The 21943-nt window shown below is 40.6% G+C and overlaps 2 protein-coding genes across 5 annotated transcripts; one reads left to right on the forward strand and one right to left on the reverse strand.

Moving 5' to 3' along the window:
* Positions 1 to 849: 849 nt before the first annotated feature.
* ark2cb (arkadia (RNF111) C-terminal like ring finger ubiquitin ligase 2Cb) lies at positions 850 to 13211 on the reverse strand. 4 transcript variants are annotated; one of them, XM_084945943.1, is made up of 9 exons: positions 12925 to 13198; positions 9414 to 12025; positions 8960 to 9290; positions 8659 to 8790; positions 7851 to 7980; positions 7563 to 7667; positions 7131 to 7226; positions 6507 to 6610; positions 850 to 4592 (listed from the first exon to the last, which is right to left on the reverse strand). In XM_084945943.1, the coding sequence occupies exons 3-9, from the start codon at positions 9190 to 9192 to the stop codon at positions 4475 to 4477; spliced, it is 918 nt and encodes a 305-aa protein (XP_084802069.1). In that variant the 5' UTR covers positions 9193 to 9290; positions 9414 to 12025; positions 12925 to 13198; the 3' UTR covers positions 850 to 4474. The 4 variants fall into 4 exon arrangements, with proteins under 4 accessions (XP_084802069.1, XP_084802066.1, XP_084802068.1 ...); XM_084945940.1 differs by having other exon boundaries at positions 8960 to 12025; positions 12925 to 13211; XM_084945942.1 differs by lacking the exon at positions 9414 to 12025 and having other exon boundaries at positions 8659 to 8787; positions 12925 to 13202.
* Positions 13212 to 15463: 2252 nt separating this feature from the next.
* Positions 15464 to 19998, forward strand: LOC146376353 (ATP synthase F(1) complex subunit alpha, mitochondrial-like). Its single transcript, XM_084945939.1, has 11 exons — positions 15464 to 15609; positions 16080 to 16155; positions 16608 to 16777; positions 16961 to 17134; positions 17544 to 17710; positions 17816 to 18116; positions 18235 to 18459; positions 18557 to 18664; positions 18945 to 19089; positions 19221 to 19371; positions 19453 to 19998. Exons 1-11 carry the CDS (start codon positions 15550 to 15552, stop codon positions 19529 to 19531), a joined length of 1656 nt encoding a protein of 551 aa, XP_084802065.1. The 5' UTR covers positions 15464 to 15549; the 3' UTR covers positions 19532 to 19998.
* The last annotated feature ends 1945 nt before the right edge of the window (positions 19999 to 21943 follow it).

The following is a 21943-nucleotide window of genomic DNA, read 5'->3' on the forward strand; positions in this document are numbered from 1 at the left end:
TTGCATAAGAAATACAAAAAACAGAACTTCATTGTCATAAGCAGCTCATCTGGCTTACTGTGACTATTGTCTATAACAATTTACAAGGTATTGTAATCCGTGAAATACAGAAAGAATGTGATATAGTAGGCTTCCTTGTCATTGTGGCTATATTGCACAAACTAATCAGGATGAAAATCCAGTGAGAACAATAAATGTGACCTCGAGCTTGACCGTGAGCACAACATGGATGAAAACCCACTAGGTGATCAAATCTGACCAATACTCCAGGAGGATTAGTGAATCTTGTCAGCTGTGGATGGACAGATGACTGACACCTAGCCAAGGCATGACTTTATTGGTCATGCTTGTCTTATTAGTGAAGATACTTTAACAAGTGGGCAATATATTTGTCAACTAAAAAAAACCTCCACTTTAATATCGTCTTGATTTTTCTTTTTCTTTTAGCTGCTCCCTTTGGGGGTCGCCATAGCAGCTCGTCTGCCTCCATCTCACCCTATCCCTAGCATCCTCCTTTGTCAAGCCAGACCTCGGCATGTCCTCCTTCACTGCATCCACTAGCACACAGAGCCTGTTTCAGATACTCCCTCTCCTCTGCATTCCTGATTCTACACCTTCCACTGTTTAATAACATCTTGATTGCTTAATTTAAAATCCAATACAGTGGTGTACAGAGGCAAGCTTGGAAAGATTGTGCCGTTTTCCAAAATGTGTGGACCCACTGTATGCTGTTACAGATCTGTCTGTGATATGTTGTCCAACACGTGTAATTCAGATAGCTTAAAGTTCCATAAATGAAATGTTTTTTCTAAATTAAAATGACTCCAAATGACACACGGATCAGATTAGTTCTCAGCATTTTAGGCAGTTTATTTGAAAAACACATACAAAAAGATCATATACAAGACAATAAATAAAAAAGAGACAGAACAGTTTGGGTTAAGCTATGCAACTTTTTGCATCATCATTAGTAATAAATACAGTACAAAATCCACCCAGAGTGAATCTAAAGATTTTCCACAATATTCACTGATCATGTTATTCTTCATTATGATTTAGCTATTGCTTTCATATTATTGATACATACTTCTACTTTTCTATAAAATACTCAAGATCATAAAACATTGCGCGGTTACAGCAAAACAGCAGTGTGTTGTACAAAGATGGCCACTTCCCTTTTTCACTGGCAGGTTAATAATCAACATTTTTTCAGCAGCAAAGAAACATCTGAAATATTCAAGAAGGTACAGCATCATATTAAACACATCTACAGAGCTACTCCCACATACACATAGGAAAACCTGAGAAGGACATGCATTAAAAAGCTTGTGCTTTAAGTTCTACTGTTCATTCCGGTTCATCAGCTTGAGTTAATACTATGGCTACTGTCCAGTTCGCTCTGGAGTTATGGGGTACACTGTGGAGGGCACGGGGTAAGGCCAGTGAGAGCACGAAATGAAATCATAATAGTAAGACCAGCCAGCTTCATTCCAATCCAATATATGTTATAATAATTTGCAGGATTAGTAGAGTATTAATAAGAAATGCACACCGAAAACGTAGTTAGCTTATTATACCCAGGTGTAAAACATCTATATTGTATAACCACAGTACACCAGAAGTTTGCTCAATAAGATCAATGGCTCAAGTTAGCATGTTAGATATACGTTCCATAATCCCACACAAAGCAACTGCCAGCAACAAATAATACAGCTTGTAATGTGGGTCGTAAAGAGAAGCACTAAATTGAGACCCAGATATGATTTATATTGTGGTCAACTTAAAACGTGGAAAAACTAAAATAAATGTGACTGATTATAACAACAGAAGCGAGCTAAGACAAAAAAACAAAAAAAGGGCTGCACCCTGACATCTGCTTTGCATCAAAGCAGGGATGATGTCTAGAAAGTAAAACATTTATTAAAAAAGAAAAATCGAGAGATGATATGAATGGAATGTAATCCAGATCAACAGCACCATGCTGGCTAGAAAAAATGTGTCGGGGGAAACAACCCCAGTCGATTTTTCAACAAGTTCCTTTTTTTTTTATCTCGCCTCCGAAAAAAGAAAACACAGACGGCATGCAAAAGCATCCCCACCGACCAATGCATAATGAGGTATTCTTTTTTTAATATTTTGTGTTATTTTAAATAAATATATTGATTAAATTGCAAAGTTATGAGATAGAGACATTAAATATTCCACCACAATAGCTAGCTAGCTACAGTTAGTAATAAATAATGATTGTTAAATACTTAAGGCATCTTTAATCACAGCATTCTATGTGAACTAGCAAACCTCCATTTTCATCCATCTGTAGTTTTTTGGATGGAGGTTTCATACGAAAAGAAAGGGGAAAAAAAAAAACAAAACGAAAAAAACAAACGCAACACAAACAGTCAAGTTACCCTCCAATAATACACAAGGAAGCATGAAAATATTTAACTGAACTGGAACACAAACTCTAGGACAAGAAGAACCCACACCACCAAAACAAAAAAAGAAAAAAAAAATCAGGCAACTCCATATTATAGTGCATTTACAAAACACAAGCTACATTAGAACAACAATAAATATGTTTTTGCAGCATTGCAGCTTTTTCTTCACTATGGTTAAAGTGGACAAGGACTCGGCATATTAGTACCATGTCCAGATTGGCATGTGAGCAAAAAAAAAAGAAAAAGAAGGAAGAAAGAAAAGTGTACAGGTAATAAAAAAGAAAGAACGAAATGGCAGGGAAAAAAAGACAATTAAAACAAAATTAATGTTAAGAACAATTGTTTGGTATTTTTCAAATGGATGGCTTTTTCTCCCTTTCACCCTCCTTCAAGTGAACTACGCCAACATGGTTCATGCATGATATAGAAAAACAGCTTCTATCACTGAACGTATCACAGTTGTTCTAGCAATACCATACACTACGACCATGGGGGGAGAGGGGGTGGGGACAGTCATACACATTCTAGCACATATCACAGGCAAACTAGTTTGTATTGTCCCTGTAACACCAGAAACAGTCTTTTTTTTCTTCTTTTTTTGTTTTTAAATCAAACAGTGGGAGCAACTCAGATTGAAATGAAAGGAGCCGATACACAACAGAGGCCATTCACTGGATATAGAAATCACGTGTGCTTGTTCGATAGGCAATAAGGTTCTGGTGATAGGTAATACAAATGTCAGGTACTCTGATGGCAAGACTCAGGCACTGCATCCTCAAGCCCATGCCGGCCTCGCATGATCACGAGCGTGACCATGACCATGAGCGAGGCCACAGAGAGGAGTTGCTGTTAGACACGGAACCACCGGCAGCTCTTTGAGTCCTGTTAGGAGCGCAATGCTTAGCTGGGCGGTGATCAGTGTCTAACGGCAACTTTGGTCTACTCGGGATGAGTCGGGAAGGGTGCGGGGGAAGGAGTGGGGAAGGGGGTATCAGGTGCATTCTTGTCCTCCTCTATGAATGAGTGGGATCATCAGAGTCATAATATACGGTTCACATGCACAGACACAGTCCCTGTTTCTACTGCTCCACAATATTAACGACACAGCCCAAGCCTGCCATACAGCATGCACATCAGAGGCCTCTGCTCTAGATTATAGAGGCCCGACTACAACACTACACAGATCACTGGAAGCCATGCCTGCAGTTAGCGTTTTTAGCATCAACTCTGATGGCATCTACTAACTGTAAATCCAAAACCATGTTAGACAAGAAAGAGGGATTTTTGGCCTTTTTACATGACTAGCTCTTTCTCTGGTTGCCTACGATTAAACACACTGAATATTCTTACTGTTAGAGCTGTATTCACCCTCTCTGTAGGTTTTATTTTTCACAAACATATTTCTCAAAAGGCTTTTGCTTGCTACACAACACTGTTACTCTGTAAATACTTATTCAGTACTATACTCCATTACACCACAAGCGTTCAGCTACAAGAGTTCACACCAAACAACCTCATGCTAATCATTTGATAATGTTCTGTACAGATGTGCTGAGGGCTTGGGCAGAGTGCAGCTTCAAGGATTTTTCACAGGCCTGGGGAGAGGGATGGGGCAAAGGGTTTGGTTATAGTGGCAGAGAAATGGCCTTGATACACCACACTGAGCTGGGGAGGTTGGTCGTCAGAGTACCCTTTCTCTTGGCGGCTGTATGGAGAAATGTACACAATCTGACAGAACTGTGTGAAGCCTCAGCACATCTGTCCATACACGTCCACTCCTACCTTTAACATCCAGCCAAGTCCATTAAACCGAACCTCAGTCCAGGCGCCTATCTGTGCATCAACCCCCCCGTCCCTCGTTGCGTTGTAGGTGAGTGTGCTTTGTTGATCCCTCTGTCACAGCTGTCTCAGAAGGCAGGCTCGTTGAGTGATGCAGAGGGGAAGAGGGGTGTTTGGCAGAGCCTCTCCCCCTGGAGGGAGGGCAATGGAAAATTAACAAGACCAAGATCCATAGCTGCAGAAGTCAACAGGAGCTATCAACTGTCGGGGGTCAGCTGAGTCTCAATGTCCACTCTGCAGATGGGGCATTTCCTGCTGGTGGCCAACCACTGGTCCACACACGCCTGGTGGAAGAGATGCATGCAGGGTAATCTCCTGAGAAGACAGGAGAGACAAGGTCAGGAATTTAAAACAAGCGTCCTTCCAAAATGTCAAGCTGTGTAATAATCCCAGAGGTTTACGGTATAAGTGGCTGATTGATCACCAAATCTAGACAAAAGTCATTTTTCCTGGAAAAAAGAACATTCACAGAAATGTTGATTGCACACCACTGCTTTCTATTTTACAACCACAACATAAAGAGCACGTCTTGAGAAGATGTTAAAGAGCAATTTCCCTGCAGTGAAAGTTTTTTCACAGTGTGCCAATTACTTGCTTTTAAAGTACAACCTAATCACTGCAAGATTATTTACATACAAAATCTGAATTTCCTAATGTTTTCTAATGCATTTACTTATGCAGCTGAATGAAGTTGTTTTTTTTTTTCATGTGTCTACAACAGCTGTTAAAGTTAAATTTGATATTTCACTAATTGTTAAAGAAAAAATACCAAAAAACACAGAGCTTCTGATTCGTCAAGGTGAGAATTTGCTGTTTTTCTTCACCAATGAGTGAAAGTAACTAAAGCTTTTTGACAATAAAAGCACACCATTTTCTCAAATAACAAAAACAAAACTATAAATGGACATTTGTATGATTTTTTTTTCCTCTTTACCACTTTTTCTCACACTCTTAGGTTGAATAATATTTAATATTAAACATTTAAAGGTGGTTTCCTGCTTGATGTGAACCCAGAAGTGACAACAAGCTTCATCCTTCAGCTCAACTAACAGCTGGATAAAACAACTGTTGTTGCTCTGCTTTGTTACACAAACTTCACGGTCTTTAAGGCTTCCACATGCGTATGATTCATAGGTCTGTCATACCCAGGAATCCATTTGTATCCAGAATAAATCCAGCCATTGGACTATGATTCACGTTTGACATCTGAAAGCAGCTCACATTTGACTTTCATATGTGGGGGGAATAAGCTTAAAATGAACGTTGTACGTCATAAGGAGGATTTCTGTGTTTGAGGTATAATATGTATTTTAGGACCACACGTGCCAAGATTTGCTTGTGTCATAAATAATGGAGGATTTTCAACATAAACCAGAGCAAACGTAACACAATCAAGCTGAGATGTTGGGTGTACGCTTTGTTTGAATAGAATTAAAGTCTACTACCATATCACAGCTCCATCCCTCCCTTAAATGCAGAAGATCCTGTTTATTCTTGCCTCTTTTCCGCCTATTCAGTGGGTAAAATAATTTGCTCTGTCACTTCTGAACACATCACAACACCGGACACACATCAAAAGATTTTGCGAGAAGCTAATGCTGCCCGCGGGGAGGGTTTTTAAGATGAGGTGCTGGGAGAAATCCAGTGATGGGATTTTAAGACATGAAGCTTTTTAACTTAGGTGGCAGAACCAGTTTAGGGTTTAGAAATGCTTAGATCCTGTGTTTTTACATCCAGTTTATGGGAAAGAAATGTGGTTAAGGATAAATTAGTAAATTAATCTCTGAGGACTAATCATCAGCAAAAGCATTTACCCTGACAGGCTTTGGGAGAAATTGTTTTTTAGAGGGGTAACTAAACCCACTTGTCTGTGAGGGTAATGCAATTAGTTTTGTAGGTATTAATATAGTCATGAACCCAAGTTAAGGGACACATTTAAGTTTAGTTAGGAGATGAGCAAAGTAATTCCAATTCCTCCTGAGGGGGACATGAATGTGTAAATTGAAATTCAATGCAATGCATCCAAATCCACAAATCAACCTCAACCTGCTGTTACAGGCACTAATCATCTAACTGAACCACAGTGGTACATTCACTGAATGACAAACAAACTGATAATGCGATACTATTTCAGGATGTGAGAAACAAATACATCCTTCTAGGAAAAAAAACGCTTTTATGCGCAGCCTACATCAACATCTGCATAACCAACCAAAGAAAAAGCAGTACCTGACATCCTCGCCATCCTCCAGCATCGACAGACATATGGTGCATTTTTCATCGGTGTCAAGCTCCTCATCATCCAGACACATCTTCAGGTCCTGTGGTATTCTCTGCACAGAAAACCACACAAGAGCAAACACACTTTAATTACTGAAGTGTGCAGTGTTTATGCCACAGGGGTCTCTGAGTCAGCTCAGGCAGAATAAAAAAAAAATTATACTTCCCAGAAAAAAATAGAAATCAAGATGGAAATGACTCAATTACTCCTGCTCACTCAAAATGTACCAAATAATCTTGCATTCTGAGTATTTGGGTCATATTTGGCATAGACGTTTCTTTAAATTCATTTCACGTACATATCTGCAGACAGCTAGATGAGTCATCCAGCGCCTTGAACTGTGAACACTGCAGCCCTGTCTCGCTAATCTGGCAACGGAAATTAGTTTGACCTTTGAACTACAGTGACAGACATGACCTTCATTCCACTCTCGTCTTTGCTCTTTGATCCTTTCAACCTGCTGCTGCCTTTCGCTATCCCTTTCTTTCGCATCTTCAGTTCTTCCCCTTTACCGTACCACGTCAAAAAGGTATATTTAATCCAGCAAGGAGCTAAAGAGTCTCCAGCCCTACCTTTTTGTACTTGTGGGGGAAAGTGAATCTCTCAATGGTGGTTTGGACCGCTCCACGGTTTACGCTGCCCAGTCTGTCCTCCAGCTGCAGAAGCTCCTATGAAAAAAATCCCAGTTGCCTTTAAAGGAAGGACCTTTCTGTATTTTGCCACTAAAATAACAGAAATAAATATGCACAATAAAAAGATATTAAAGTGTGTAATGTAATCAAATCGGTGCCTTAAGGAACAGGACACCTTGCTTGAAATGAAAACAAATGACATGAGATTAAAGGCAGCTGGACCATTTAAAGCATCTGGAGCCCTGGGTAATTGGAAATAAGAAAATCAGCTACCATTCAAGCCTATCCAGAGATTGGTCACAGAGAAAACAATGATAAATGAGTGTAGACTGGTGCGTCTGCTGAGGAGAGCGAGGAAATAGGCGCACAAACCTCATAGCTCTCTCTAACTGCAGATGCGTGGCGGGAGGGGTTGAGACTCTGCAGAGCCAGCAAGTGCAACTGGGGATATGGGTAGTTTCTGATCTCATGGACAACCTAGGAGATGACAGATAAAAGAAGCTAGCGTCAGCTTTGCAGCAGAAATCAGAAAGAACAATAGGGACACGGGTCATCCCCGGTTGCTGGGTGTTGAGATTAATCTCAGGAACCAGGAGAAGAGTTGCCGTGAGTTCATCGAGATGAACATGGTTGATCGTATGGAGGCAGAGGGGAGCTCACCACTTGCGTTGAGGCATTGTTTCTAGGGAAGTGGTGCATCCTAGGAGAGGTCAAGTAGTGCTGATAGTGCTGCGGCAGCGGGTGGATGTGATACTGGTGGGGGGGAAGCCCAGCGTCCACACTTAGATCCCTGGACAGAAACGGAAAAAACAAATCAGCCAGTGGAACACTGCGAGGTCTCTGGAACACTGAGTTTCGATAACAGCAGACTTGTGTACTTCTGTAGCTGCTCAATGGGTAAATCTTTTAAACGGTGAGATTGTAATATGATTTTTAAAAAATATACATATCCCCATACCAGGTCAGATACAACAAATGTGATTACATGAAAATTGGTTATCATGCAAGCAAATGTGTGAGAGTTGAATAAAAGTAATAAATACACATGGACCAGCAGAAGGTAACTGGACAAATGGCTGTAGCACACATAGCTAAAATTAAGCGATGAGCTACTTAAATAAATACATTAAGAAGAAGTTTGGGAACTTCTTGATTTTTTGGGTCATTATTTTGTGTTTGTTTTTTGTTTGGTCTTTATAATTTGTACTCTGTGATTTCACTAAAGACTCCCATTGACAAGAGTGCTACAACAGCAATTTATTTGCTTTCAACTCTTCATCTTGAACTCATTCATTCAGATCTAAAATGTGTCTGTAACTGATATTTAACGTAAATGGTCTAAAGATGAGCTGGTAAAAAATTGTTTTCACATTACGAAATAAGGTGTCTGTTGATGTTTCCTCTAAAGAAAAATAGCTTTTTGCATCTGTGGCGCTGCATGTGTCGTTGAGAGAGATGCACTGCTTACCAGTCTGTGCCCTCAGCCAGATAGCGGGGCTGCTGAACCACAGGCTGCGGAGGGACATGGAGGGGGGGAGCAAACTCATAGCCGGGTCGCAGCCTGTGGGGTTGGTGAGGAACTCTCTCTGGGGTCCGTCTACTAAGACAAATAACTAAGCATTTGAAAACATCCTGGAAAATAAGAGTTTATCATTTAAATTTAAAATGTCACTGCACAACTCCAGTAGTTACCAATGAGGTGCTTAAACTAAATATTTTGCCTTTTCCTCTCTATTTTTTTTTTTTGTACCATAAAGCTGTGTGGATACCTGGAGGGTGGCAGGATGTGTCGGTGCTGGGCCTCGAGGATCTGCTGCTGGAGGAGGTATTGCTGGTGTAATGCCTGAGGTAGGAAGGGAGGGGCAGGGATGTCCTGGAACTGGGGAGCGGGCAAAGGGTTGAGGGGCGAGTGGAGCGGAGGGCCGTGTTGGTGGCTGGGCGGGGCCAGGTGGGGGTTAATGCCTGACTGTGGCTGCCCTGGGTGGGGCATGGGGAAGTCCATGGGCAGCGGGGCCTGAGGACCTAACTGGAAGTGCCGGCAAGAGGTAGCATGGCTGTGCTGCTGCTGCTGTTGTTGCTGTTGCCGGTTGAAATGGGATCCTGTGGAGTATAAGGAGAAGTTATCAGGTACCTGAGGGGGGAAATTAGTTGGAATTAATAGTAGGTGAAATGTGGTGTCACTGTGTGTGAGATATAGCATGTTAATGAAGCCCTACCTCTTACCTAGGGTGAAAAATACTTCTGTGGGGGTGGGAAAATGATGGTTACCACAAGTACCATGAGAATGAAAACCATTTTTGGTGCTCCACACAAAGCGCAAGCGTTCATTTCTTTAAATGTATTCCCAGCCCCTGGATCGACTCCTCGTCTTCACAGACAAAGGAACTGGATCAGAACAGAAGAACTGTACCCCTATACGGATATCAATGTAGCTCAGTTCTTGTAAATTCTGCAGCTGACAGCAGGTCAGTGCACTCAGAGGTAAACCACTATTACCTCACTGCCTGTAAGAAATACATTAAACTGTTTCTCTGCCAAGTCTCTATCTACACAACTGTAAAGAACAATCTGTTCCATATAAAAAAATTTAACTAGACATTAAATTCACATTATAAATGTGCTCTACTGAAATCAGCTGTCTCTCTGCGTTATACACTTCCAGTAAAGCTCTGCTATTCTTCTCCCATATGAACATTCAGGAGTTGACAGGAAATAGCTTGAATGCTTTTTTTAACTCTCTCCAACCACAGCTATTTGGCAACTGCAGCGAACAGACTGCTGTCGAGACTTGACAAGGAGTGGAAAATAAAGACATAGGCTAGCTTGTGCTGTGTTGCAATATGGTTTTAATACCCTGGTTAAGCTTAAGGAGACCTTTTTGTATCATAGTGGGACTGAGAATAATTAAATTTAGCTTTGATCAGATTTTGGGGGGAGGGGATCTCTGCCAGAGGGAACCACAGTTATGCTCTGCCATGTCTGACTTTTAAACAGTTTCTTATAGACGTGCAAAAGACAAGACTACTTTGCTCGTAAACACTTGATTTCTCCAAAAAAATAAATAAATAATAATTTATGAAGAAAAAGGCAAAGTCTACATTGCATTTACTCGGAGCACGCTTGAAAATTGCAGTTTGAATTTTAAATACAGGAAAGACAAGCAGTGTAGCTTTCCAGATTTCGCATTTCAGCTTGACAGTTTGTCAGCGTAGCCGAGCAGACAAGATATGACCTTGCTGCCGTGGGTCAAAGGCTCAGAGTCTAGACTGCAAGTAGCACACTGCGTTTTCAAGCGTCTCAGTGAGAACGATCACCATGAATGACAGCAGATAGACTCATTCAGGGCCCTGCGATGAAGTAAGCGTGGAAATCGTCTATCTTTGTCACAGCAGGAGAGGAGGTGGGTAGGTGGGTTGGTGGGGACAGGGGTGGAGGGAGGGGAAGGGGAAGGAGGGGGGGAGCAGATAGGGGACAAGGGAGAGGGAGGACAATAAATGGAAATCAGCAAGAAGCACACTGAAGGTTAGGAAAAACACTATATTCTTTATTGAAAAATATTAGTATTTGTGGAATTTGTGTTTTCTTTCTTGTTTGTTTGTAATAATAGTATAACTCCATGCAACAAAAATAAACAACATACACTGAAGGCAAGGCCCACCATGCTCCATATAGGGTTAAAAAGAACAAAAGCGGCATCCAATGAGCAGACGTGTTGGCTACAGCACATGATTTCAGTACAGCAGGGTACATCTTTTCTACAGAAAGATTACATTGGATTTTTCACTAGTCAAATGTAGAAAAAACATAAACAAAAAATTATGAATCATAAATGTGACCATGCATTGAAAGTACTATTACCAGAACAAAAGGTAAAGAGAAACCACAACCAAACAATAAAGACGTTATTACTAATAGAGGATCTCTTTAGCAGTGCAGGAAAAATAGGCATCCCTGTGAAATGGATAGCATTTTGGTCTTATGTTAGTGGGGTAAATTGAGAAGTGATGAACCACCAGTGAGCATGTTTTCCTACTTAAATGTTTAGAGTTTCAGATGCCTGTAAAAGGGCAAAACAGGCCCTGACAATTCAGTGTGATTCAAAGCTTGAAATTTGCAAAAAGGGAACAAAAGGATTACACAAAAAAATGGAGACAGTTATGGCAGGTTGTTGTGTGGAGGTGCAGTGTACCTTCAGTCATTTCAAGTGACATCGCCACTGGTTTAAATGTTACGTTTTTAACAGTACAAAATGGCATGCACGTGGTCCCAATTTGCATGCTTTAATTTATTTATTTGTTGTTGTTTTTTTCAATCGCAGGTCACTTTAATCATGTACATTGCACCTTGTGTGAAGAGAAGAAAAAGATGAGCCAAATTCTGGTGTTCAACAATGCAGTGCAGTATTTGAGATCATGCAAAATGTATCCACTTTACAGGAATTTACAGCATGTTGTCTATCAAGACTGGATGGGAGGTACACAATGACATTCAACTGATCTAGAAAAGAGCTAAAAATGTTTACTCAGTGCTACAGCAATTTGACAGAAAAAAAGACAAAAAAAAGGTGCTCTGTCCTAGGTGTTAGGTATTGTTTTAGTCTGTTTAACATGGAAAGTCTATGGCTGAGTACATCTTGGGAAAGGGGGGGTGCTTTTTTTAATACCAATGTCGTCTTCTGATGGAAAGAGGAAATGAAGAAGGGATTCACAATACAGCTAAATGCAGAGAACAGGCAGAGGCCACGCCACACCACACAGCAGCAGATGATCATTAGCTACACAATGGGGGGGACGACAAAGATCTGATAAATGCAGAATGTAGAGCCAGCCTCCATACTATGAAACAGGGAAATAAGAACAGAAATAAAAGCACAATGAAAATTACTGATGCCACTGTTGTGAAATTAATGTTGCACTGTAGCTTTATCATTGTTTAACTGATACCCCACACTCGATTCTTTTTCTTTTTGCAATTCGGCAGCTTCAAACAAACATCTGCTGAATTGCCAATTAGCAAATGAGAGAAAAGGGCGACGGATACACTGATAGCCCGGAATTAAAGGCTCCCGGTCGACTGGCCACTTATCGATTAGCACACTGGCCAATTGAGATGGGTAATAATTGTAATAACTACTGAAATCACGGTGGAAAAAACAGCGAGCGTTAGCAGAAGCAGATGATCTTCAAATGACATCATCCGTGCACAGATAAGCTGACTGGCTGGACAGGCTACGTCTATTTTGCGGTATTTTTCTTTACAGCACAAACACGGTAGTTTCGAGGAAACGTTGGATATTTTTCTTAAAACCTCACAAATAAAAATGCACCGCACGTTAATAAAGACGTCTTTTTATGTAGGAATGTGTTTACTTTTCTTTTTTTTACATGAGGCATTTTGGCCGCATGTCGCGTGCATGTGCAAGCCTTTGTGAGAAATGTTTCAAGAAATAGTCTGAGCCCAAGAAGCCAGTTAGCTTATCTGTAGCAACGAAGTTAATTTTTAATTCGCTGTATTTGCACCTAACAAACCTTATAATTCGGTGCCTTATATTAATCTGCGACGGATGCGAATATAAAGCGTTATCGCGTCGGCAAGCAATTTGACCATTAATTTCATGCTAGCTAACGGGAGCTAACCCAACGGCGGAGCTCGAGCTAGCTAGCCCAACAGCTGCAGTGAATATTAAGATAAACAGGGCACATGTTTTGGATCGATATGAATATTAATACCGTACCTCTGTTTCTTACTGAGCCGAATACAGGAAGAACCAGATATCCGACATGCACTAACACCATCCTGGGATCCTTATTTTATGATTCCGCTGGGTTATTTGGAGATATACAGTGGTAGTAGCCCATGCGGATCTACATTCAGGCGGCTGGTTGTTGCTGGCTGGCTGGCTTGGCTAAACACTACAGGCGAACCAAACCAAACGACTGTCTGACTCGCCTGGTTGTCGTTGACAAAAGCAGACATGTCATTTGTTGTACGGAGCAAAAGAGGGCGATGTTGCAGCGCTACATGCCAAAGCTGCAGCTATCTCTGGGTTAACCTATCCGACCTTGCCAAGTTAATCTTTATAGAAACAATGTAAACACATTAACAGGCTTAAAAACGCAAACGGCACATTGAAGTAACTTGTAGTCTTGACTTTAAATAATGAAATCTTCACTTAAGGACCACTGTTGTTTAGTAATGTATGTCCGCAACATTAGCAGACTCACTGGAAACCTATTTGAAAGAAATAGTAGAATAGTATAGTAAAAATAAACGCATTAGAGGCAAAGATGTCCTGGCTAGGTGCGCTAAGGCCTACATTTCCCATGATTCAACGCAATTGCTCTTTTCTTAAGCATTCGCAGAGAGTAGGAAATAATCAAAAATATGATTTCCCTGTTAGCAAAAAAAAAAATCACACCAAGGTACCCTCAACTCGGAAAAGCAAGTTAATAGATAAGATAAATAAGTACGTATAAGAATGCTATCGCGTGCACTTCAATATACTCACTGGCCGATTTGTTTGGTTTTGTTTAGTTCCCTGTTAATGTAAATAATCAGCCAATCACATGGCACCAGTTCAAAGCACTGACCTGCTGAAGTTCAAACAGAGCATCAGAATGGGGGAGAAAGCGAATATAAGTGACTGTGAAAGTGGCGTGGTTGCTGGTGCCAGATGAGTTGGTATGAGCATTTCACAAACTGCAGATGTTATGGGATGCCTTGTTGATTTTAGAGGCCAGGGGACTATGGTCTGGCTGCTTTGAGATTATAGGAAGGCAACAGTAACTCACATAACCTCTTTTACAACCAAACTTGGAGAATAGAAGTTCTTCTGATGGCTGTTATCAACAGGAGCTTTCATTGTACTCAAATGGTCTCCACATTGACCAGATCTAACTCCAGTAGAACACTTTTGGGATGTGGTAGAACCAAAGATTTCCACCATGGATGTGCATCAGACAAATTTACTATGATGCTGTATGGAGCAAAATCTCTGAAGAGTATTTCCAGCACTTTGTTGAAACTTTGTCACGAAGAATTAAAGCAGTTCTGAAGGCAAAGCGGGATTCAAACAGTACCAGCAAGGTGTAACTAATAAAGTGACCAGTGAGAAAAATCTTTTATTGTCAGTAACCCCAATAACAACTAAAGTAAAGCATTATCTACTATTATACTGGGAACTGCTTTTGACTGGTTGTTTAAAGGCATTAAATTAAAAGAGAGGATTATCTTCACATGCATCGAAAATATATATGCATATAAATGCACTAAATTCAGAACAGCAATGTACCAAATCCCAGTCTGTTTTGTTAGTTGTGCCTTGCTGTTATGCGTTCTCTTATTTTTGTATATATTTCTCTTGTTTTTTATATTTCCCTCTTAATTGTCTATATTTCTCCTGTTTGCTATTTATTCCTGCTGTCTACTATTTATATTTTATTTTGGCACAGCTGGTGCAAAGCACCCACAGTTTAGTTGTACATCTTTTTTTTTGCCATTTTCAATGCCTTCTCAACACACTCTCTTCACTCATTAGTATTAGTTTTATTTCCATCCTTAATCACTCTAAACTCCTGCACATCCTTTCCAGCTTTCTCTCTCTGTCCATCCAATCAAGACTTTTTCTTCTTCCTCAAATACCACCCATACATGTAAGTCAGTATATTCCTTTGCCTTTGCCACCTCTCTCTTAACCATATAGCTAGCCTCCCAGTACTGCTATTTGCTCCGAAGGCAACAGTGTCTTCCCCTACACTCTGATGAACAGAGCTAAATAACCCACTGTTCTATCATTTAGGTCATGTGGACATATGCACATTGCACTACTCAATTTTGCAATTATAGTTTATACAACTTCTTAAGACTTTCTGTAATTTGTTTTCTTACTTTATATCTATTAGACATATAAAATATATACAGTATATACTGCCTATGTTTAAAAAAAAGAAAAAGAAAAATACCATTTATTTTCCTTGTATGCAGAGAGCAAAGTGAACCGGAGTCATATTTCTCATTTGCTTGCACAAACCTGGCCAAGTAAAGATGATTCTGATTGTAGTCTCTTAATTTCTTTGCTTATCTCAACTTTTATTTACTGAAAAAAAATCAGTCCAGTTTTGTACCGAAAGTTTTTTGTTTGTTTGTTTTTATAACCTATTCCCCGATTTAAGTTAAGTTGGTTTGCACAAAATAACGTTTTTATAATTTCCGCGTCAGTAGGGGGCACCGATGAGCATTAAAGTGGGAACCAGGACCACAGTCGCATAAATAGAAGAAGAGTTCATTCAGCCATTACATTCACTCACAGGCAGGTCGGAGCTGCTAACAGTTGAGGACAGGTCATTAGCAACCCGAGAAAATGCTATCCGTTAGAGTTGCAGCAGCTTTGGCCAGAACCCTGCCTAGAAGGGCTGGATTCGTAAGTACTTTAATCAAGCAAGTTGCATTTATTAAGAATATTGCAGTAAGTTTATTTAATATCCGTGCGAGCATTTATGGGCGTGAAGGGTAACGTTAATTCCGCAGGCCGCTAGCTAACCTGTCACCGGCTTATGAATGCTTGCGAATACCTTTCTAATAAGTCCTAGTTAATAATCGATGCTAAAAGTCTTGAAATTGGATTTTAATCGTGTTTTTTAATGTTGTCCTTGTGAAGTGACTGACTTCGTCCTGTAGCACTAAATGTAGCACTCAAGCTAATGCTAGCTGTCAGCTAACAGCTCATTCAGCCACGCTTTGAAGGTCAGAAAGCCTGACAGCGCAACTCCTCTCCGCTGCACAAACTTACATTTGCCTCACTGCAAGTAGCGCAGTTGTAATCCTTATTTAAATGTCTCTTAACTTTCATTTGCGCTCAACTTTTAATTAAGTGCTTGTTATTGAATCCAGGTGTCAAAGACTATTCCGGCCGCCTGCGTTGGGGTCAACCACCTCCACACACACAGACCATGGCTGCAGAAGACAGGTGAGAAAGTCAAAAACAACAGACCAGAAACTTCATCCTGTACAATGCAGGGCATCTCTTAAAGGCGACTTATTAAAATAATTGGTTCTGCTATGCCGGTGAAACTGCTGTGTAATCCCTGTGTGTACGTCTAATAACACCTTATCTTAGAAAAGGCATCATCAGTGTTTGGTGTTTGAGACCCACATAACTCTTCATTCTAATTGTGTCATTTAGAAATTGAAACCATGCATATATTCTTTCTTTGATGATTTTTTTTTTTTTTTTTTTTTTATAAAAGCACATTGAGGTGACAAAATGAATCCTTTTTGCAGCATAAAACCATGAGGTTTCACAACTGTTTCTCAATTGTTCCTCTACTTCTAAGTGTTTCAATATATTATTGGGGAAAGCTTTTCTAATCATTTTAACATCCAGTTGTATTTATTTTTTTGACATTTTGTCTTTCACAGGCACAGCCGAGGTGTCCTCCATCCTGGAGGAGAAGATCCTGGGAGCTGACACCTCTGCAGACTTGGAGGAGACAGGGCGTGTGCTGTCTATTGGTGACGGTATTGCCAGAGTGTATGGACTGAGGAATGTCCAGGCAGAAGAGATGGTGGAATTTTCCTCTGGCCTGAAAGTAAGTCCAAAGGCACAAGGTTTCTCTCCAACCTGCACATCTTTTATATATAAAAATGGTTAAAGAGGAGCGCACCGTGGGTTTGTCTTGTTGAACTGACAAAATTGTAAAACTAAAAAATGCTAACAGTTTCAATTCAGTGATGTTATGTTTTTTCAAGAAACCATATTTATTATCCTCCAGGGCATGTCTCTGAACTTGGAGCCTGACAACGTTGGTGTTGTGGTGTTCGGTAATGACAAGCTGATCAAGGAGGGCGACATCGTGAAGAGGACCGGTGCCATTGTGGATGTTCCTGTGGGAGAGGAGCTGCTTGGCCGTGTAGTGGATGCTCTGGGAAATGCCATCGATGGGAAGGTAATTAAAATCTTTTTTTTAAAAATTTTTTGTCTGGGATTGTGACATTCAAGTTGATTAACTAGGGCCTTTTTAAAGAACTCATCACCAGACATTATCTTGTAGAGCAGCTAGACTACCTATTAATCAGCAAAACTGCCAGTTTAAGCTTTCATAAATGACCTTGTCTCTCATTAGTAAGCATCCACATGAGTTATTTGGACCAGTGACGAAATCTTGCCTGTTGTTTTTGGGGGGGTGTTTGTTTGTTTGTTTCTTTTTTGGGTTTTTTTCCCTACCTATTCATGACTAGTTCAGTAATTAAATGGCAGTCATCGCAACATGACTTTTATTTCCCACCATTATAATACTTGCAACCATTTTGATGTTGAAGTTTGCCTTAAATTGACATTCTCTCTCACTCTCTCAGGGTCCTCTGGGCTCCAAGGTCCGTAGGCGTGTGGGTCTGAAGGCCCCAGGTATCATCCCCCGTATCTCTGTGAGGGAGCCAATGCAGACTGGAATCAAGGCTGTGGACAGTCTGGTGCCCATTGGCAGAGGCCAGCGTGAGCTGATCATTGGTGACAGACAGACTGGGTAATTATCAAAATTCAGAGATGGGTTTTAACAGTGGTTTGGTCTTGATAAGAGAGCTGTAGATGAGTGGAATATTTTTTTTAAGTTCAATATTCCACATTCCAGCAAAACTGCCATTGCCATCGACACAATCATCAACCAGAAACGCTTCAATGACGGAACTGATGAGAAGAAGAAGCTGTACTGCATCTATGTTGCCATTGGACAGAAGAGGTCTACTGTGGCTCAGCTGGTGAAGAGGCTGACTGATGCCGATGCCATGAAGTACACCATCGTGGTCTCTGCCACTGCCTCTGATGCTGCTCCACTGCAGTACCTGGCTCCATACTCTGGCTGCTCCATGGGAGAGTACTTCAGAGACAACGGCAAGCATGCCCTGATCATCTATGATGATCTGTCCAAACAGGTGAGGATTTGCAGATGAATCTGCAAACTTTATTCATCACTAAAGTTTAGCATGTTGTGCAGACTTCTATTGGCAAATGTCACTATTCTCAAATTGAATAATTTTCTTTCTCCCACAGGCTGTTGCCTACCGTCAGATGTCCCTGCTGCTCCGCCGTCCCCCTGGTCGTGAGGCCTACCCAGGTGACGTGTTCTACCTGCACTCCCGTCTGCTGGAGAGAGCTGCCAAGATGAACGACAATTTCGGTGGTGGCTCCCTCACCGCCCTGCCAGTCATTGAGACTCAGGCCGGTGACGTGTCCGCCTACATCCCCACCAACGTCATTTCCATCACAGACGGACAGGTTTGTTTGAAAAGTGTTTGGAGCTGATGTGTATCTGTTCATGTTTTGTATTGCACTTCTGACTTCTCTATGTTCCCCCCCCCCCCCCCCCCCCTAGATCTTCTTGGAGACTGAGCTGTTCTACAAGGGTATCCGCCCAGCTATCAATGTGGGTCTGTCTGTGTCCAGAGTAGGTTCTGCTGCCCAGACTAGAGCCATGAAGCAGGTAAGATCTGGCTGACCTCCTTTTTAAATGTATTCAAGAATAAGAATTGCATATAATTCATCAGAATCAGAAAGGGTTTTATTGCCAAATGTTGAGCAGGTTTACAACATTAGGAAATTGCTGCGGTGCTTCAGTGCAAACATACTGTCATAAATTACACTTAAATAGACATGAAAATAAAAATAAAAATAAGAATTAAAAGTGCTAAGTAGATAGATATATACATGATGAGGCCAAAATCTTAGATGCTCTCTCATTTCATATTTTCCTAACTTTATAGGTGGCTGGTACCATGAAGCTGGAGTTGGCCCAGTACCGTGAGGTGGCTGCCTTCGCCCAGTTCGGCTCTGACTTGGATGCCGCCACCCAGCAGCTCCTTAACAGGGGTGTCAGACTCACTGAACTGCTGAAGCAGGGCCAGTACTGTGAGTTGTTGTTGTTGTTGTTATTATTATTATTATTATTATATAGATAGATAGATATATACATCTCTATAGATATCTATCTCCTCAGGGTATTTTACAGTGCAACTAACTGTCTTTAATGGTTCTTCCAGCTCCCATGGCCATTGAGGAGCAGGTAGCAGTCATCTATGCTGGTGTCAGGGGTCACCTGGACAAGATGGAGCCGAGCAAGATCACAAAATTCGAGAAGGCTTTCTTGCAACACATTTTGAGCCAGCACCAGGACCTGCTTTCCAACATCAAGTAAGAAGAAAAACAAATCTGTTGTTTAAGCCTTTAAAAACCAAAATTGTTCAATCTGACCTCATCCGTTTTTTGTTTCAGGGCTGACGGCAAGATCTCAGAAGCATCAGATGCTAAACTGAAGCAGATTGTACTGAACTTCCTCTCCAGTTTTGAGTAATAGCACTTCGATTGATCTTCAGTGAGCTGTCTGTGTCCCCATTCTGCTTATATATGTGAACACACTGAAGGCCAAAACCTCCATGTACAGATTTGTCCAAATAAAATTTTACAACCCTGCGGTGGTGTAAAACTCTTCTGATTGTTTGGTCAGTTTGGAGTTCAAGTTGGTTCCCTCTGAGCAGTTTTCAGTTTGACGAGAACAAAAGCAAACATGTTTTGAATAAATCTATTTAAATATATCAAAATGGAGAGGGTGATACTGCACATAATGAATTCATGAATGCTGTTTACTGTAAGTCGTTCTTCATAGGAGCATCATATTAAAAGGGGCTGATAAATGAGTATAGATTGACTTAAATGCTTTTCTCTGCTGGTTTCAGAACTTGGAGGGAAATGTAAGCCCAGTTTCTCAATTGTAGGGGGAAAAATGCTTAAATAAATTCAGTGACTCTGTCATGAATCAGATCCCTGAGTACTGTCTTATGTTGAGAGATTGAAGAGACAATGTTTGTCTGCCTGGCTTAAATCAATACTGCATTTTACAGCTCAACGCGTATTTATGCAGTTTTTAAATCTGAACGAATGACTACTTAAAGGAACTGCAACAAAATGTTTCATTGTGTATTGACTTATTCTTTGAAATGAAAGTTCCTCACAAAAGGCAGTGCCTTCTAGTTATGCTTTTTCTTAACAAGCTATGTCAGTGGGAGAAATGAAAAGTGGTAAATTTACATATGTTTCTCTTCATGTCCAGCAGGTGGCCATAAAATCTTAGTTAATTAAGTAAGTGATATAGTAGAAGGAACATTTCACAGCTAATTAGGTTAACTGTTAGCAGGTCAGTACTACCTAGTGTAATACCTAGTATTATTGGGTATTTTTTTTAAAAGCATCTTAGAGAGGCAGAGTGAAGACTTTTACTATCTCATCATTTACAATTACATCATTTAATATCATCAAAGGGCTCTGAGAATATGGAGAAATCTATGTAGGCAATGAACAAGGTCAAAAATCAGTGTTGGATGTCTGTGACCTTCAGGTGCTCAGACAGAACTGCATTAAAAAGCCATGATTCTGTCATGGAAATCACTGCATGGGCTCAGGAATCCTTCAAGAACTCAATGTCTGTGAACACAGTTCTCCATGCCATCCACAAATGCAGGTTAAAGATCTTCTGTACAAAGAAGTACCCATATTTGAACATCCAGAACACCACCATCTTTTCTGGGCCAAAGCCTATTTAAAATGGACTGAGGCAAACTGGAAAACTGATCAGGTGGGGAAAAAAAAGAAAATTCATTTTGGAAAACATGGACGCCACATCTAAACTGAAGCAAAGAGTCACCATCCAGCTTATCAACTTTCCAAAAACCTGCATCTCTGATGGTATCAGAGTGACCAGATATCCCTATTTATGTGGCTTGTACATACTAAAAAACAATTCAGTAAGATATGCAGTTTTAATTGTTAAGTTAGATGTAAACACCTCTCAGCACTGTCCCACACAATTAGTGTTTTCCCCAATCGATGCTGAAAACTATGTACAGGTAGAGCAATATATGGACCCATCCAGATGATGTTGTTTTATTTGCATCTTTTACCAAGACAATGCTAAACTGCATACTCTAGCAGCAACTGTAGGCAGGCTTAACAGGCTAAACTGGTCTTCCTGCAGTCCCAATATGTTATCAATTGACAACATGTGATGCAGCATGAAACAAAAATATGACAAAGAACCCAGGACTGTTGAGCAGCTAGAATCCTGTGTCACACAGGAATGGGACAGCTTTCCTCTTCCAAAAGTCCAGCAGCTGGTCTTCTAAGTTTCCAGGCATTTCTGGACTGTTGTTAAAAGAAGAGGTGATGCTATGAAGGGTAAACACAGTCCTGTCGCCACTTTTTTGAGACATGTTGCTGCCATCAAATTCAAAGTGGCCTTATTTTTCCTTTAAAATGTTACATTTTCTTAGTTTAAACATTTTTCTAGGTTCTATTGCAAATAAAATATGGGTTTATGATACTCGAAAATCATTGCATTCTGTTTTTTATTTACATTTTATACAGCAGGCCACCATTTCTGGAAGTGAGTTACATTTTGCAGCTGATGGGAAAGTTAAAAAGTGCTAACGTGAATACAAACTATCGCATACCATTTCTCATTCACAGATGTCTTTCCTGACATACCACTGCAAGTCTACTGCTGATAAGCTGCATTTTTCTCTTCCTCTCCTGAGCGGCTGTGTTTCTCTTCCACACTTCTCTGTTTGTCTCTCCTTAAACAGGAACAACATTGGACAAAAAGTACATTTTTTGCAGTTAAGAACTTTGTTCTCTTTTGGTTACCACATCAAAAACCAAAGTTTATCACAACGTTGGCTCTCATTATTCCTTCATTTTCTGTAGGGTTTTT

The sequence above is a fragment of the Perissodus microlepis genome, chromosome 12 (genome assembly GCF_051167445.1).
Source record: "Perissodus microlepis isolate ML-2025 ecotype Zambia chromosome 12, ASM5116744v1, whole genome shotgun sequence".
Lineage (NCBI taxonomy): Eukaryota > Metazoa > Chordata > Actinopteri > Cichliformes > Cichlidae > Perissodus > Perissodus microlepis.

What these genes read in the sequence shown, in the direction of transcription:
- ark2cb (XM_084945940.1), bottom strand. Translation starts at nt 9,390, where the DNA reads ATGCTATATCTCACACACAGTGACACCACATTTCACCTACTATTAATT. An exon ending in CACATCCTGCCACCCTCCAG is followed by an intron (nt 8,791 to 8,959) that starts GTATCCACACAG and finishes TATTTGTCTTAG; the next exon opens with TAGACGGACCCCAGAGAGAG. An exon ending in ACAATGCCTCAACGCAAGTG is followed by an intron (nt 7,668 to 7,850) that starts GTGAGCTCCCCT and finishes GTCATCTCCTAG; the next exon opens with GTTGTCCATGAGATCAGAAA.
- LOC146376353 (XM_084945939.1), top strand. Translation starts at nt 15,550, where the DNA reads ATGCTATCCGTTAGAGTTGCAGCAGCTTTGGCCAGAACCCTGCCTAGA. An exon ending in AATTTTCCTCTGGCCTGAAA is followed by an intron (nt 16,778 to 16,960) that starts GTAAGTCCAAAG and finishes ATTATCCTCCAG; the next exon opens with GGCATGTCTCTGAACTTGGA. An exon ending in TTTCCATCACAGACGGACAG is followed by an intron (nt 18,460 to 18,556) that starts GTTTGTTTGAAA and finishes CCCCCCCCCTAG; the next exon opens with ATCTTCTTGGAGACTGAGCT.